Here is a 17,171-nt window from a genome sequence, read left to right on the forward strand (position 1 = left end):
GCACCACTTACCTTCAAGTTAAATGTCCAAAAATTCCTACCTTTCAAAAAAATTCAAATACACAGATCTGCAGAAAATTCTTAAATATTTCTCACAAACTTTCCAAGAGTACATGTTTACCTGGATATTTGGTTTAATTGAAACCCACTAAAAAAAATGTATGATTTAAAGCCACATGCATGGTTAAGATTAACCAAGGAAAGATTGTAGATACAGACAAGGACAGGATCAAAGACTGAGTACTACAATGTTCCAATGTTAAGAGATTTAAAAGTAAAAAGGGAACCACAAGATTGAGAAGGACTAAACAATGAAGTAGAAAGAAAAGAAAAGAGAGTGCACAATCCTGGAAGCCCAGTGATGAATGTATAGCAAGGAGGAGAGACCATCAATTGCTTCAACTCTGCTGATGGGCCAAATAAGATGAAGACTAAGAATTACAGTGATGAGTTTGTGTTATTAAATAATTGCATATATTCATAGAACATATAGCCTATTAATCACTTTTAGTCATTTCTTGCTTTGTGTGAATTAAAACCATAGGACAGCAACCAGAAGAGATTGTCTGAAAATAGTGAGTTCCTTGGGTTAAGAGTATAGTCACCAAACCTCAGGGACAGAAATAGCACTGAAATAGAATAATCATCTTTTCTTACAATCAGACCTTGGTTAATTCACTTAATGTCTATAATCCCATTTATGTTTTTATCTTCAAGGAGCAAGACTATACAAATGATTATTGTCCCTACATTGCAACACTTCTATAATTTGAAAATAAATGAATACTCATACTTTACCACTCATTAAAATTATGTTCACTCTATGTGTTTTCTTCTATTCCTTGTTCAAATATGTATAAAGCACAGTTATATATAAGTACACAGATTTTAAAAATGAGAATCGCATGTGTGCATTCTTAGTCACCTGATACTTTAAACAAATGAAATGAAGCAGATGAAATGTGTCAGCCCTGGCTGGCATAGCTCAGTGGATTGAGCAGGGGTTGGGAACCAAAGTGTTGCAGGTTCGATTACCAGCCAGGGTACATGCCTGGGTTGCAGGCCATAAACCCCAGAAACCACACATTGATGTTTCTCTCTCTCTCTCTCTCTATCTCCCTCCCTTCCCTCTCTAAAAAGAAAGAAAGAAAGAAAGAAAGAAAGAAAGAAAGAAAGAAAGAAAGAAAGAAAGAAAGAGAGAAAGAAAGAAAGAGAGAAAGAAAGAAGGAAAGAAAATACAGTGTTGAGCATATTAAAAAAAAAGAAATGTGTCTTACAGGTTCATATCAATTTTTGTGTAGCTGTATTCCTCTAGATGATACACAACTCCTGAGTTATGATTAAACATATTAAATTCCCATGGCTATAAATTTACGCACAAGAAAATTTCACTATGAATAAACTGATCCTTTTATATATTCCCAACTTTTAATTAGCAAAGGGAAAAAAAACACCTAATAGGTATAATATGTAAAACAGCCAAAGTGAGAGTATGAGGTCAATCTCATTTATATATTTATTGAGTTAAATGCTCAACTGTCAGATTTCTGGCCCTTGTCTGTCTTCCTCTCTAAGAAGGCACCTGGTGGAGAGGTGTGTGTGGTTTATGGGATGTCTTGTCAACAAGAGAGGGATAGTGTCTTCAGGTCAAGATATTTTCTGCACCCTTGCTCATCTCAGGAATGGAATGGCAGCTCTGGGCAAGCTCTGAACATGTAGCATATGAAGTATGGATATGAGTGCTTCTCTGTGTTTGCTGTCAAACCATACAACTGGTGAACTTATGAGCTTCTTCTTTTTTTCTCTCCATTTGGTCAGAACCAAGTAAACTTCATGATTGTTTAGCTTCACCTTTGCATTCACTGGAGATGAAGCATCCTCCTAAGGTCTAGCTGTGTCTCTCACACAGTTCAGCCAATGTGGTCTACCATGTAGTCTCTGGCTTCTGAAATAATCTATCCTTGCCACGGTCATAAACAATTCTATCTCTCAAGCTCCCTAAACAGGTTCTCAGCTAGCGTGCCAGTTTCTCCATCAACAGTAGATAAGACATTTGGAAACCATTCATGCTACTTAGGTATTAAGATTAATTAAAGAGGGTTGTGTTCAGCACCTCCCTCATGTTCGGCCCAGTCATGCTGTGTCACTGCGCTGTGGCCCTTTACAGGTCTGGGAAGGCGATACCAGAAACCACTTTATCCCAGTGTTTTCTTAGCATAGATTGTATAAATATAGATAGATATATAGATGATAGATATATAGATACAGCTATAGTATAGATATATAGATATATGACTTTATAAGCCTTTCCTCCAGATCTCAACCCAAAGGAAAGGTTAAATAAACTGATCATTCATCTCTCCTACCTCTTTCTCCCCCCTTGTCCTCATCACACTCAGGGACCAGAGGGTCCTGCATTGGCTAGCCCTCTTTTCCTCCTATTTTGAAATGGACATTCTTTAGATTAACCTGACCATGACTGTTCTTTATATATGATGAAAGAGTTGGTTATGAAACAAATGTACAAAATAAAGTTGCTCCTCAGAGTCTAGATTTCGTGATTATTTTACTGTTGCATATATCCTATTTCATATGTCAGAGACCAAATGTTAGCTCATCTTTTGTCTGGGCATTTGCACTCCACCAATGTCGAATCCCATCTCTGCCACCCACCACAGCCAAGCAGAGGGTGCTCTGTGATGGGGAAGAAGATACTGCCCAGCAAGTTGAAAAAGTGAAAACCATATTAATATCTTTGAAATACTATCACTGCTGCAAAGAAAAACAAAGGAGAACCCATGTTTTAAGACAAGATATTTCATAAAGTAGTCAAGAAATATAAGACTAAATCTAAATAATGATGGGACTTTCTTAGGAATCACCGATGTGTTCACGGTTCACAGGTTTTTGTCCCTATAATTCTATATGAGTTGTCAATTCAGAAAAGAAAAAAAGGACTCATGACTCAACAGTGGTGATTGCTGGTGGGGGGAGGGGGTTTATGGAATTAAAAAGTAATGTAAAAAATACAATAAAGATTACATTTTTAAAAATAATTTTAAAAAGAACAGTTATAAAGGAAACTCTGTGCTTACTTCACAGGGAAGCAGAGAGGAAGGATATACAGACCCGGCTATGGCTGCTCAGGATGCAATGGTAAATAGAAACAGCTTCTTTTTTTCTCGTGTTAGCCTGGTCTGGGGCGGCTAGGGTGCCACTTCTGCCCATGTGCCATTTCAGGTCCTGTGGGAAGCCTGTCAGCGGAAGACAGGGGAGCACAAAACCATGCTACAGATGATCCTGTGCAACAAGAGTTACCAACAGCTATGGCTGGGTAATTATTACCCTGGTTCCTTTTCAGACACTTAACTGATCATACAACAGAAAGCAAGTAGTTAACTGGAAATGAAAAGTAGGGGTGGGGGGAAATGTTACACAAGAATAGAAGAGAGCCAGTTATTTCACAGGCACAGACATGAATTATGTTCGTACAGACATCCCTCATCTAATGACACTACTAAAGACTAAGTTTCCCTATAATTTTTTTTTCAAAAACTAAATATAACCTGAAATATCAAACCTTTAAAAACCATCTCTGTTTTTGATGGAGAATCAACTCAAATATATTACTATTTACTATTATGCATATTATATATATTCTTGAAAATAATATAGTGAACATAGCTTAATCAGTCTACTGCGAGTCAAGATCAGTATTATTGACACCAGATATATGTGAAGATGCCATATTGGCCTAAGAGGTGCACTCATGTTAGTTTGCATTTTGTTTGATTTTCCCCCAAACTGCTGTACCTTTCTGCTTCTTTTATTTTTTCTTTAAAAACAAACTTTTTTACATATATAAAACACAGATAGATCTATAAAAAATGTTAAAGATGATCTAATTCAACCCAATTCCCACCCTTAGACTTAACTTACCTTCACTATATGTAACAATCTAATCAATATTTGTATTTTCAAGTCACTGTATTTATAAATTTACAATATTTCAATTGAATTATATCAATTTGTTAAAGTTTTCCAGGAATTTCAAAATATTTCTGGGCAAGACATAGTAGATGCCATAAATGAATGTTATGATGGATACTTCCAAGAGCTGCTAGTTGCAATTGGTAAGTAATAATTGATTTGGTATACAGCAAACCTTTCATTTCACAACAAATGCTGATTGGTTCTGATTATATTAAAGATGCATGAGTAAGCTCTTGACTGAGTCACTTTCTCCTGAATTTAATAATTTAGAAGGTTTGCTAACTTTATGGGAGAAAAGTACATTAGATACTGATACAATGCTCTAAGCTGGCAAGTGGATCGTTCTAATGAACAAACAACCTTCCCTAATAGCTGCTTTAACCTTCGTACTAGGAAACATAGGATTCTCTAATGCTGTCTCTCAGGCAACGGGGATCTCACACCTTTAAATACATGTTATATATACTGACTTCCATTTCCTTGTTAAAGAGCAGATAAATGCCAGCAATAAGGGTTCTCTGTCTCCCTGAGGAAAACAGTGTTTTGTTACCATCTCTAATAAATTTGCCTTTAGGGGAAAGTCTTACTAGAGAAAAAGATTTACCAAGTTGTTACTTTAGTAATGATTTCTGCAGGCTATTGTGAGAGAGGTGTGCCCTCTGCTTCTTCCTGAGTAAGAAAAAGCATCCCTCTATGAAGGGAAAAACAGTCGGAGCTAACCACAAAAGCAACTGTTAACCACCCATGCATAACTTTGTGCCGCGCCGTGACTTGACAGAACACATCGAAAGGTCTACAAATGGGGGGTCATGGTGACATAGTGCCTAATAGCACTATAGCACATCAAGTACCCACTCAGATATTTGTTGAGTAAATGAATATTGTGCTTTTTCCGCCCCTACAGCGGCACAGACATGCATGGCCATGGAAGCTGGGAGATAACAGAATTTTAAGGAGCTTTAAGCGAGGGTTCCATAAAAAGGGTTTGGTGGGTTCTATGAAATCCCTAAAATAGAATACAAAATATGAACATTTGTGTATTTTTCTGAGAGTAAGGTGCATATATTTCAGCAGATTTTCACTGTAATTTAATAATTACATACATCAAAACTCCTCCTTTTACACACAAGGCCCAAGGAAGTTAAGTGACTACCTCAACAAATATAACTAATGAGCAACAAAGCTATTGCTGGAGCCCACATCCTCTGAATCTCAGGATGGGGCTCTTTCCACTAGACCACAGCCACAAAGCAATGGGCAGAGTCAGGAAATAGTGGACGTTAGAAATAACAGAAAACAATTGAACTGCTTTGTTCATTCACTGAATGAACATTTACTGAGTACTTACTAGTCTGGTCATTGACTTTGGCCCTGCAGACGGGACAGCAAAACAGCAACAAAAGTAACACGAGCCCCTGTCCTTAGGGCATTTCCACTGCAGCAGCAATGTAAGAGAGCTTGGGGGCTTCCCAGCTGTGTAAAGAAGTCAAAGATAAAGATGACATCCTCTCAATCTGAAGGGATCATCTAAACTATGGAGAAAACACTATTATGATGATTTTATTTTGCCCAGAAGTTATAGACTCACATAGTTTACTCATTCATTTATTAATTTATTTACTTATTCGAATAAACTATATTGAATGCCTATAATCATCAACTGACTTTCACCGAGAACAACTGTTAACTAGACTTGAGTCTTTTCTCATGCCGTCATGGCTTTGGTTAGATGACTTCTAACACTGGTATAGACCAATTATTGTCTCCTTAACTGACCTCAAATATATTCACAAGTCTATACCCTAAAAATAGTGTTTTGGAAAATGAACCATTTGCCTGGGACTGTGTCAAACTGAATTCTACAATAATGAAAATCTATAATATCAGTGGTAACCTGGGTCTCTTTGAAGTTCTATTTCATTTTCAGATAAAAAGGATACATTATATGAAGGAAATAAGGGAGTTCCAAGAAATAAAGATAAATGAAAATCTGAACTAATCATGATGATATTGTTTCTTTACATTTTATTGGTTATGTTTTTACCCCTAATTTAAATGTTGCAATTGTAATACACAATGTATTATGAGTGATCCTACCTAGAACTAACTACAAAGATTGTAACTGAAAAAAAGTATTCTCATTGTTTATCAAGTTTTGAAGAAAATATACATTGTTACTCTCAAACTTTCTTTTTTCCTGTCTGATTTGTTGTAGTTCTCTGTGTTCGAGACAAGCCAGCCTATTTTGCTTATAGACTGTATAGTGCAATCCATGTAAGTATGACCCACATATTTTAAAAATTTCTCCAGAAATTGTGTTTACTTCCTCAAAGAACCACTTTTACTTCCATTATTTAAATATTGATTTTCATTTTTAAACTGGTATGCAAATATACCCACTGAAAAGAAAATATTCTCAAGTGAAAAATATGGTATACACCAAAAGGCAATCCATCAAATAACAATAACGGTGTGCCTTCCGTATCAAATCGAGGAACCTAAGAAACATGATTCCTTGAGATCTATCTCCTCCATTGCTTTAGTGTTTCTTAGCAACTAACAAACTGGTAGATCCAAATGCTTTTGTATCTTGCCAAAGACTTCAACCTCATACTCGCCCAAGTGCAAAACACACAGCATCAAGCAGAAAAGGCCGAAACATTACAAACTCTCTGCAGGAAACTGCTGCAGTCCTGAAGTTGAAAAGCACAAAATAATATCAGAGGTTATTTTTAAACATAAAGTCTTATTTTAAAAACAATGTTTAAAAAGAGAAAGCTCAACAACAGTAAACTCTAAAGCTATTTTTGTGATTAAATGAGAATGTTTATCACAGTTTAGTGTGCTAGTCAATCTCACACCCTTTGATGCATTCATTTTTAAAGAAACAAACAATTAAATGCCTGAGACAATTCATGCCTTATTTATAATGTCCATGAAACATAATTAGAAAAAGAAAAGGCCTACACCCTGGCTAGCATAGCTCAGTGGATTGAGCGTGGGCTGCAAACCAAAGCATCACAGGTTCAATTCCCAGTCAGGGCACATGCCTGGGTTGCAGGCCACGGCCCCCAGCAACCACACATTGATGTTTCTCTCTCTCTCTTTCTCCCTCCCTTCCCTCTCTAGGGATGAATGAATAAAATCTTAAAAAAAAAAAGAAAAAGAAAAGGCATGATATAAGTCATTATACATACCCCATAGTCTTAAAAACTCCATGAAATTATTTAAAACATTTCAGTAGCATAGTAATTTTAACATCAGAGTGTTTTATCCTTGAAGAAATTTTAATAGACAAACTTCTTAAAAGTAGCCACTATGCTGGGGTAACATGCTAATTGTCAAGAATATTTCTGTTATGTATCTTGGTAGAGAGAGTTCTTTATTTGTGTGCAAGAGCCCATGTATCCTGGGAACACAGGAGGAAGAGCAAATGCTCATTGCCCTCCTTTTCTCTCTGGTTCTATTTCCAAGCAGAAAATGTTGATTTGATTTTAAAAATTATAGAAAATGGCATATTGGGCAATGCTATTGGATGATTTCAACAGTTTTCTTCCCCAACATAGCATAAAGCTTCACCTGTGGGTGACCACGGAACACAATCACAATTACTCTGATTCTAATTATGCCCAAATGAGGCTACTTATTCTAATAATAAATAAAACTGTATTCCTGCTGTGCCTGTTGTAATGCAAGGAAGGAAGGTATGTGCACACCCCAAGAGTTGGAACGTCAACAGGGGGGATGTCTATTCAAGTGATCAAATTTTTGATATATGAGGTCCTTAAATGTAAAATATTGGTCAAAAGCTGCTTTCACCACCCACAACCAAAAAAAAAAAAAAACAAACAACAAACTTCGGTGTTTTTCTCCTGTGGACTTTAAATGAATGATATATGAGTTAGATATGACAATCTGCTTAGATCATTCACTTCAGTCACCTCAGACTAGGAAAAGGTTGTTAGTGGTTCTACCTAAAACATTCAGACATCAAATCTTAGTTTATGCTTACCAGCCACTGGATGTCACCATTGCCCCAGTTGAAGACAGCTTAAAATTTCTTTGTAAAACAGTATCTTTTCTGAGGCTACTACACAAACATTGTTGGGGGTTTTTTTTGTATTTTTAGTATTTGAGTTTAAATCAGTAAATGTGTCAAGTACCTGGAAATTTTATATTTACAATTTTTAGTAATGAACAGACTATAAAATAAAAATGTAATTGTTGTGTTAGACATAGGAACACTCATCTAACGGAGTTCAGAATCTCCTCCCACCTGGCCCCAGATTCCCCACCCCTCACGCTGCCATGAAGAGTTTCTCCCTAGAATGAGAACGTGAGAAAATGTGCATTTTACAGTGCAGTGGGTGAAGGCTGGCAAGGCTGGAAACTGCAGAGTCAGGGTGAAAAGATAAGGGCCCGCATTAGGACAGTGGCACTGGAAGTAAGAGACTAAGAAGTAAAATAGGTCGAAGTCTTCCTTGTCTGTGCACCCAGTAAGAGAGGGTAAGGGAGAGGTCACTCTCAGAGTCGGGCTGGGGCAATTCCTGGATGCAGATGCCAGTGCTGGAGGGGTACTGGAAGAAGAGCAAATTGCTCCAGAAAAACAGGGTGTGCCTCCTTTAGACTGGTTAACTGTAAGATGCTTACTATCTTCTCACTTTTTTCTTCTTCTGCATATATCTTTTAGGACTTTGGTTTCCACAATAAAACTGTGATCAGGACTGTAATTGCCAGAAGTGAAATAGACCTGATGACCATAAGGAAACGATACAAAGAAAGATACGGAAAATCCCTATTTCATGACATCAAAGTAAGTCTCCCATACCTAGTTTATTTTGACCCATAATTTGCCCATTTTGGAAACTGAAATAAGAGCGTACATTTAAATAACTTCATGTCAGAATCTAGAAAGTTAAATAGATTGACAGGGATGGTTGACTTCAGTCCATCGGACAGCCCGTCAGTGCATCAGCAGGGCTGAGGAAATCCCTCCCCGTCAGTGACAGACCTTATTCCTCTTCCCTGTGTTTTAAACAAAAACCATTGATGTAGTCCTGTAAAGCATTCATTCCCTAATTGTGTAATTGTGTTTTATGAGCTAAATTCCGAAGTATGATTGGCACCGACAAAATGCATTTTGCCACAAGACCACCTAAATTGTGAAGAGTCTCCTTAGGTCAGTTCAAGGGTCCTCCTATATTGTCATAGAAAGCAGGGCCACCAGTCAAATTCCATACATGGTAATCTGGAGGCATTTAACACTGGGAGTTACGTAAAATTCTATACATGCATATCCCTTTAGCCCTTGAAGGGCAAAGAAGCAATGATTCAGAAGTAATAAGCCAGTTTTACATTCTGATATGTCTAAACTTTACACTGGATTTTGATAACACCTAGCAAAGAATAAGCAGAATGTATAGAACCACCTATGTAGTTTTTGTCACCCAGTAGAAAATGAAAATGTTTGACCCCTTTTACAAAAAAAATTATAAAGAATTTCAAGATGGAGGCCCTGGCTGGCGTAGCTCAGTGGATTGAGCACAGGCTGCAAACCAAAGTGTCGCAGGTTCGATTCCCAGTCAGGGTACATGCCTGGGTTGCAGGCCATGACCCCCAGCAACCGCACATTGATGTTTCTCTCTCTCTCTCTATCTCCCTCTCTTTCCTCTATAAAATAGTAAATAAATAAGTAAAATCTTTTTAAAAATTAAAAAAAAAGAATTTCAAGATGGTACCAGCAGAACATTAAACCAAAAACAGAGCCTTGAATATATTTTAAATTTTATTTCACACATACCTACCTTGTTTACATTGTTTTCCACTAAAATTTTCAATTGCATGAACAGCTTCTTAAATGAAAGAGTGATCCAGATTCAACTTGACAACCCAAACCCAGAGACCACAAAAAAACCCGAAGATCTTGTAGACTCTCAGGTAGCCAAAGTGGTTTTTAAGAGGAAGAGTTGATGGACCAGTTAAGAGAAATCCTATTCTGTGTCTTTGATAAAAGCTCTCCTTACATCACCCTCAAAATCCTAAACTTCTAGTGATGATAAACATTTTTCATTGTGAAATACATGTCATACTCACTTTCTAAATAAAATAATTCTAATACATTTACTGCAAATAATCACAGGCACCTTAAAATCTACTGATATTTACATATTAATCAACTTTACTACATGGATTTAAAGCAGTGAATTATAATTATATGACATTGTATCAGAGAAGGTTAATATGATGGCTGATTCATAACAAAGACAAGTTTTAGAGTTCCATTTATTTAGTACTATCATTGTTTTGAAAAACTTAGAAACTATAGAAGGTTATAGAAAGGAAGATAAAAATTACCCTAGTTTTCTACTACAGATAACCAGTAATAAAATTTGTTTTAGGTGCTTTTTGTCTTTTTAAAAATATATATAAATATTAATATGTTTTACTACTTGAAAGTTTTATTATATAAATTATAAAGTATATAAATTATTCTTTATTATATATTGCTTTTTAATATTTTTTTACTATAATACATAATATTATGGTATACATTTTTTAGCATAAATCTTCATGCTCATCAATAATTGATCGTTACTTCCTTAGGATATATTAGTTGAAGTAGAATTACTGCATTAATGAATGCAAAAATTTAGAAGTCACGTTAAAGCATATTGTCAATTTGCCCTTCAGACACTGTAAGGATTTATAGCAATATTAGGACACCCTTTTCTGCACTTAAGAAGAAGAGTTAATTCTACTTCAAGCTATTCTTTTTACAAATACACACTAGGGTTCAATTAATTTTATGTGAACCCCTTTCTATTGACCATGATATTATTTTACAACAACTTCCACGGGGAATAATTCTCAGGACATATTAAATCTTTAGATGAAAAAAGTACATAATTTTGGAAAAGCTAATGGCCCATGGGTGTTTCATACTGTAGTTCAGAGGAATTATAGTGTTTTTCAGAAATATTGTGACACTATATTTTGAATACATTTTTTCCAGAACTTTGCCTCGGGGCACTATGAGAGAGCACTGCTCGCCATCTGCGCCGGAGACGCGGGAGACTACTAAAGCAAGGGGAGGCTTAGGAGTCCTCTGCGCCCGCCTTGCAGGCATGTCACACAGAGACTTCCGGCGTGAGTTTGCATTGTTAGCAGCATTATAACAAACTATAAAATCATATTTCCTCTCCTGTCTTTAAAATTATTCTAAGCCAAAGAAAATACTGATAAATTTATGTGAGACTGAATTTTTACTTATCTACATCAATGATTTATTAAATTGTGTATAACGGCATAATAAAAAAAATTACTGCATTGAATTAGATTTTATTTTCGTGTGAAATATCGACTCCCTACAACCGAGACTCTGCTTGTGGCTGTCCTTAGCATGCTTGGGAAACAAACAAAAGCACAGTGTGTGGCCAGGCCTCTTAGAAGAACATTCAAAACTCCTGCACAAATGCCAAATAGCTAAAATGAACATGTAAAGCCACCTTTAAAAGAAAATAAAGGTATAATACAGCAAAATGCAGTCAAGTATATGCTTATCAGACTTAGCTGTGAAAGACACTAGATGTAAAATAGGGGTTTGTGTGTGTGTGTTTGACAGTCAGTCTGGTAAAGGCAATTTATGTCTAGCTGATATTTTTTAACATTGGTGCCTAAACAACTACTTACCCATCACTTCTGTTTTCACTTCTTTTTTTTTAAAGCCTTACCTGAGGATATTTTTTCATTGGTTTTTGGAGGAAGAGAGGAAAGGAGGGAAGAAGGGGGAAAGAGAGAGAGAGAGAAAGAGAAAGAGAGGGAGAGGAACAAGGACAGAGATGTGAGAGGAAACATCGATCGGCTGCCTTCTCTGTGCCCCAACAGGGGATCAAACCTGCAACCTGGGTATGTGCCCTGACCAGTAATTTAGCTCACAACTGTTTGGTCTGTGGGACAAGGCTCCAGCCAAGCTACACTGGCCAGGACAAGCAGTTTTTACTTCTTAATATCAGCATCCAAATCTTTTGAAAATTATTATATGATTTGTGCCATCAATAGGGCCTGATCCCTTTATGTGTCTCAACATTCAATATATTAGAAGCCACAAGAAGAAAAACAGCAACTCACTGAGGTCAGATTTTGGACAGACTCTAGCTTAATGCTACAATCTACCCTAGAACAAAAGCAGAGATATGGATGGATGAGCTCGCAGCAAAGGGCTCCCAAGATAAGCAAGGGGAAACACAAAAACCAAGATCACAGGAAACAGTGCTTAATGAAGTTGCACAAAGAAAATGGGTACATATGTACAAAGTTAGAAGAATCACCCTACCTGATATCAAATTATACTACAAGGTCATAGTCATTAAGAGCCTGGTACTGGCATAAAAGCATATAGAACAATGGATCAGAGTAGAAAGCCCAGAAATAAACCCATGCCTTTATGGTCAATTAGTACTCAACAAAGAAGGCAAGAAAACACAACAGGGTAAAAGATAGCCTATTCAAGAAATGGTGTTGAGAAAATTGGACAAATATGTGCAGAAAAGTGAAATTAGATCAACCACCTTCTTACACCGCACACAGAATAAACTCAAAATGGGTTAAAGATTTCAATTTAAGACTCAAAACCATAAAAGTCCTAGAAAAATATACAGACAGTAAAATCTTGGACATTTCTGGTAGCAATATTTTTTCTGATATGTCTTCTTGGAGAAGGGAAATGAAGGAAAAATAAACAGATGGGACCACATCAAACTAGAAATGTACCACACAGCAAAGGAAGCCATCATCAAAATGAGAAACAACCCACTAAATGGGAGAACATATTCACCAATGATACTCCAACAAGGATTAGTATCCAAAATTTATAAAGAACTTACAAAATTCAATACCACAAAAGTAAATAATCCAATTAAAAAATAGGCAAAGGACCTGAACAGACACTTCTGCAAAGAGGACATACAGGAGGCCAATGGACATATGAAAAGATGTTCCATGTCACTGATCACCATAGAAATACAAATTAAAACCACAATGACCCCTAGCTGGTTGGAGCTTTTTCCTGTAAACCGAAGGGTCATGGGTTCAATTCCCAGTCAGGGCACATGTCTGGTTTCAGGTTCAGTTCAGAAAGGCAAGCAACCGATTGATGTTTCTCTTACACATCTGTGTTTCTCTATCTCTCTCTCCCCCTCCCTTCCCCTCCCTCTAAAACCAATAAGCACGTCCTTGGGTGAAGATTAAAAAAAAAACACAATGAAATATCACTTCACACCTGTCAGAATAGCTATCATCAAGAAACAACCAGTATTGGCAAGGATGTGGAAACCCTCGTGCACTCTTGTTTGGAATGCAGATTGGTGCAGCCACTGTGGAGAGCAGTATGGAGTTTCCTCAAAAAATTAAAAGTAGAACTGCCTTATGACTTAGCAATTCCACTTCTGGGAATATACCTGAAGCAACCTGCAATACTGATTTGAAAGAATACATGCACCCCTATATTCACTGCAGCATTATTTACAATAGCAAACATTTAGAAGCAGCCCAAGTGCCTATCAGCAGATCAGTGAATTAAAAAGCTGTGGTACATTTACACAATCAATACTACTTGGCCATTTTTTTATTAAAAAAAAGAATTCTCACCTTTTGCAACAGCATGAATGGACATGGAGATGATCATACTAAGTAAAATAAGCCAGTCAGAGAAAAACAAATGCCATATGATTTAACTTATGTGTAAAATCTAATGAACAAAATAAACAACAAAAAAAAAACAAAATAGAAACTGACTCATAAATACAGAAAACAGACTGACAGCTGTTCGAGGGGAGGGGCTTGGAGAGCTAGGTGATAAAGGAGAAAAGATTAAGGAAAACAAATAAATAAATAAAACCTACAGACTCAGCCAACAGTGTGATAATTACCAGAGGTGAAGCGGGGTGGGGGGAAGTAGAAGAGGGTGACAGAAGGTCATTTGGTCAACACACAGAACAACATACAGATGAAGCACTTGTATACCTGCAATGCCTCAGGGGGGCTCCTGCCTTCCTGTAGGGAGGGGGTGCAGGCCCCCCCAAGGGTTGACCCTTGAAATTTATATAATTTTATTAACTAATGTCACTCCAATAAATGCAATAAAATTAAAAATAAATATATACGATACACTGGGTTTGGTTTCTATCTTTAAAAAAATTATCACATTTCAAGCTGAACAGAGGAATTGTTAGAGACACTTGGCATAGCTGCTTCACATGCTAAAATTCTTGGAAGAAAAATAGTTAGAATTCTTGATGAGATTTTAGATATTTAAATAAAAACTTTCTCACTAGGACACCTTTTTTAAAAATATATATATATTTTTTTTTTCCAGAGACTGGGGAAGGGGTGGAGAAAGAAAGAGAAAAATAGCAATGGGAGAGAAAAACATTGATTAGTTGATCGGTTGCCTCTCCTATATGCCCAACCGGGCACCAAACCCAAAACCTAGACACATGCCCTTGTTACAGAACAAACAACGGAGGGCCTGGGATGATATACCATTACTGAAAGAAGCCCCCATGTCCATTATGTCCACGTCTATGGGAAAGATGTCTCTCAATGCCAGAGATTCGTGAAAAGAAAAGGAAATGTTTATTTAATGCTATACAAACTTAAAGTAGTGACCTGATGTCTTCATAAAAAATCCTAACATCCCTTAAAACACCCACAAACAGACACAGTTCTTCCTTCCCCCTTTGCCCAGTCTGGGGTACCATATCTCAGGAAAGGAAATAGAAGTCCATGGCTCAGGCCGTCCCTGGTTCTTCCCAGTAATCCGTCTTGACTGGGAGACCTCCCTGGGTTCCTGGCACCCTCAGCTGTATTTCCAGGATCTCTGCTAAAACCGGGTGGTGGTTCCCCCTTCCAAAGCTGCGGGAGTCCCCACTCTGGCAAAGGCACGTGGTCCTCTCTCCCAGGGCCGCGGGAGTCCCCACTCAGCCAAAACTGCATGTTTTTCTTCTCTCTTCAATGGCTGCCGTGTCTGGGTTTAAATCCCCTGTGCCAATCTTCCTCTGAAGCCGCATTTCCAACTCCTCCTACACTTGGTCACACTTGCCCTCAATCTGCTGTCTTTTTCAGCTTTTCTGGTCGCCATTGTGGATCTGGGCAGCTGTGACCCCATGTCATGGAGCCAATCTTCTCTGAGCTCCCACACAGGTGCTGTAACTCAGGGAACCTGCCCCCCAGTCCCACCTTGCGGGGGAGGTCCCTTTCCATCCCCCTGGCCTAGAGCATGGCCATAGCTATTTAGCATATCTAAGTGACCAGCCAAAGGCTATAGGTATGTTAAATGACCATGCCATGGATTAGCTGCAAAGCTGCCCTGCATGTTCTTGCTCTGTGTGCCCCTTCCCCCAACTCACACCTGTGGGGGAAGGGGTGAAGACATCTTAAAATCTCTTGGACACCTTGAGTTCTGGACCCCATTTCAAATGCCCATTTGGGGTCCCCCCTCTTGGCTGCACCCTGTAACACCCTGACTAGGAATGTGACTGGTGATCATTTGCTTTGTAGGACCATGTCCAACAAACTGAGCCACCCTGGTCAGGGAAGACTAGGACATCTTTTGAGAAGTTGGTCAATACATTGTGAAATCTATACTTTAGCTAGGTAATGCATTTTATTTCATTGGTGCAGAATGAAAATCAAACCAAGCACAAATCCAAACTTAAACAATGAGAGACTTTATTTGAAAAAACTTATTGCAATAAGTGAAAAGGTCTATTACAACAAGGGTCAATGAAGTAAGAAAACACATTCTGCCTCTGAGACCTTCAGCAGTCTCCAAGGTCAGCCAAAAAAGAATTTTAATTTCTAGGGATAAGGGCTAGAAAGAATCATGTATGAAGGAATGGTGTGATGTGTGGTGTGACTGGACATGTGATCTGGGAATGTCTTTGGTGACCTTCCTTGGCACAGTTGACCTGAGATAGTTGATCAGGGAACTTGATCTGAGAATGCCTCCAGGCCATTTCAGGAGAGGCCTAAGGGCAGATTAAGGTTCAGGGCCTTGGGGAGGGGAGAAGCCTTCCCCAAAGGGCAGACTAAAGTTGGTTGGGTCAAGTAAGCAGGTATTTTGTCAGCAGGAGAAAACAGTTCAGCTAATCATTTAATGAGACAAAGAATGGGAATTTGGAGGGTTATGTTGAGGATTGTCACAGGTAAACAAGGGGGTCATTTGAAAGTCTAATCTAAGTCATGTTAGAAAGAGCAGTTCTTTGCAGTAAACCATTTCCTGAAACATGGAAGAGCCAGAAAATTTCTTGACCATCTGTTTTCTAGGAGCACAGTACTTGGGTAAAGTTTAACATTCAGTCTTTTTTTCCTAAGATTTCATTGAATGCTTTACTCAGTTGTTTAAATGCTAACACAACATTGTCATCTTCATCATCACATAATTCACTCAATGAAATCCTGTAAAAGATTAAGTGTTTCAATTATTATCATTGCTATCTGTACTTTATGATGTTTAGCTGGTTATATGATCTTTAAACGTGAAATTGTTTACTATACCTGATAGATCGAACAGTAAGTGCGAAATCCTTGAGTAAATGATAAGCATCTCCCATATTTAACCTACAGGAAAAAAGACAGAGTAACATTTAAATGAATAAATTTGTTTTTGGTGTGTTATTAATCTACAGTAATGAAGTAAATTACCACCTAATTGCTGACTTTTCCACAAACAAAATAAAAACAGATACAGAGAGACTGCAAAAAAGTGTATGTGTCCTTTGCAGCCAGTATTTTATTATGATCCTTTTAGTCCTAAATTGACTAAACTAGTAAAGAGGTTGATCATTTATCAAAAAAATTATGACTAGTTCTCTCATGTAGTAGTACATTATTATTACCAAATTGATGTCACATATGTTAAAAACAGTGCTGAATATAAGCGATGTCACTGAAAATGCAGCATAGGCAGCTCCAAGGACAAATCCTTCCACAGAATCATCAAAAATATGTATATAAGCAAAAACTGTCAGAATCAACTTTGTTAGAACTCTGAAAAATAGTCAAAGGTTAAATTCAAATAGCAAAAATGTTTAGAAGAGAGAAAAGCTTTGTGACATCTTATTTGCCCTGTCCCCACCCTCCTGCCAGTTTATGGATAATCTTAAAGACAGCATCCTGTTG

The 17,171-nt window shown here is 37.4% G+C and overlaps 2 protein-coding genes across 2 annotated transcripts in view; one reads left to right on the forward strand and one right to left on the reverse strand.

The window, feature by feature from the left end:
• The window catches only part of ANXA10 (annexin A10), a 67,106-nt gene extending 55,813 nt beyond the window's left edge, over positions 1–11,293 (forward strand). Inside the window, exons 7-12 of the mRNA XM_036031982.1 lie at positions 3,102–3,155; positions 3,240–3,333; positions 4,037–4,132; positions 6,208–6,266; positions 8,683–8,805; positions 11,005–11,293. Coding sequence (XP_035887875.1) covers positions 3,102–3,155; positions 3,240–3,333; positions 4,037–4,132; positions 6,208–6,266; positions 8,683–8,805; positions 11,005–11,073 — 495 coding nt within the window. The 3' untranslated portion in view covers positions 11,074–11,293. The remainder of the gene's footprint in view (positions 1–3,101; positions 3,156–3,239; positions 3,334–4,036; positions 4,133–6,207; positions 6,267–8,682; positions 8,806–11,004) is intronic.
• Positions 11,294–15,748: 4,455 nt separating this feature from the next.
• LOC114502959 (probable ATP-dependent RNA helicase DDX60) overlaps positions 15,749–17,171 on the reverse strand; it is a 72,521-nt gene continuing 71,098 nt past the window's right edge. The window contains exons 36-37 of the mRNA XM_036031983.1: positions 16,548–16,610; positions 15,749–16,448 (exon numbers count right to left, since the gene is read on the reverse strand). Of these exons, the coding sequence (XP_035887876.1) occupies positions 16,346–16,448; positions 16,548–16,610 (166 nt within the window). The 3' untranslated portion in view covers positions 15,749–16,345. The remainder of the gene's footprint in view (positions 16,449–16,547; positions 16,611–17,171) is intronic.

Source organism: Phyllostomus discolor, chromosome 8 (assembly GCF_004126475.2).
Source record: "Phyllostomus discolor isolate MPI-MPIP mPhyDis1 chromosome 8, mPhyDis1.pri.v3, whole genome shotgun sequence".
NCBI classification, from domain to species: Eukaryota; Metazoa; Chordata; class Mammalia; order Chiroptera; family Phyllostomidae; genus Phyllostomus; species Phyllostomus discolor.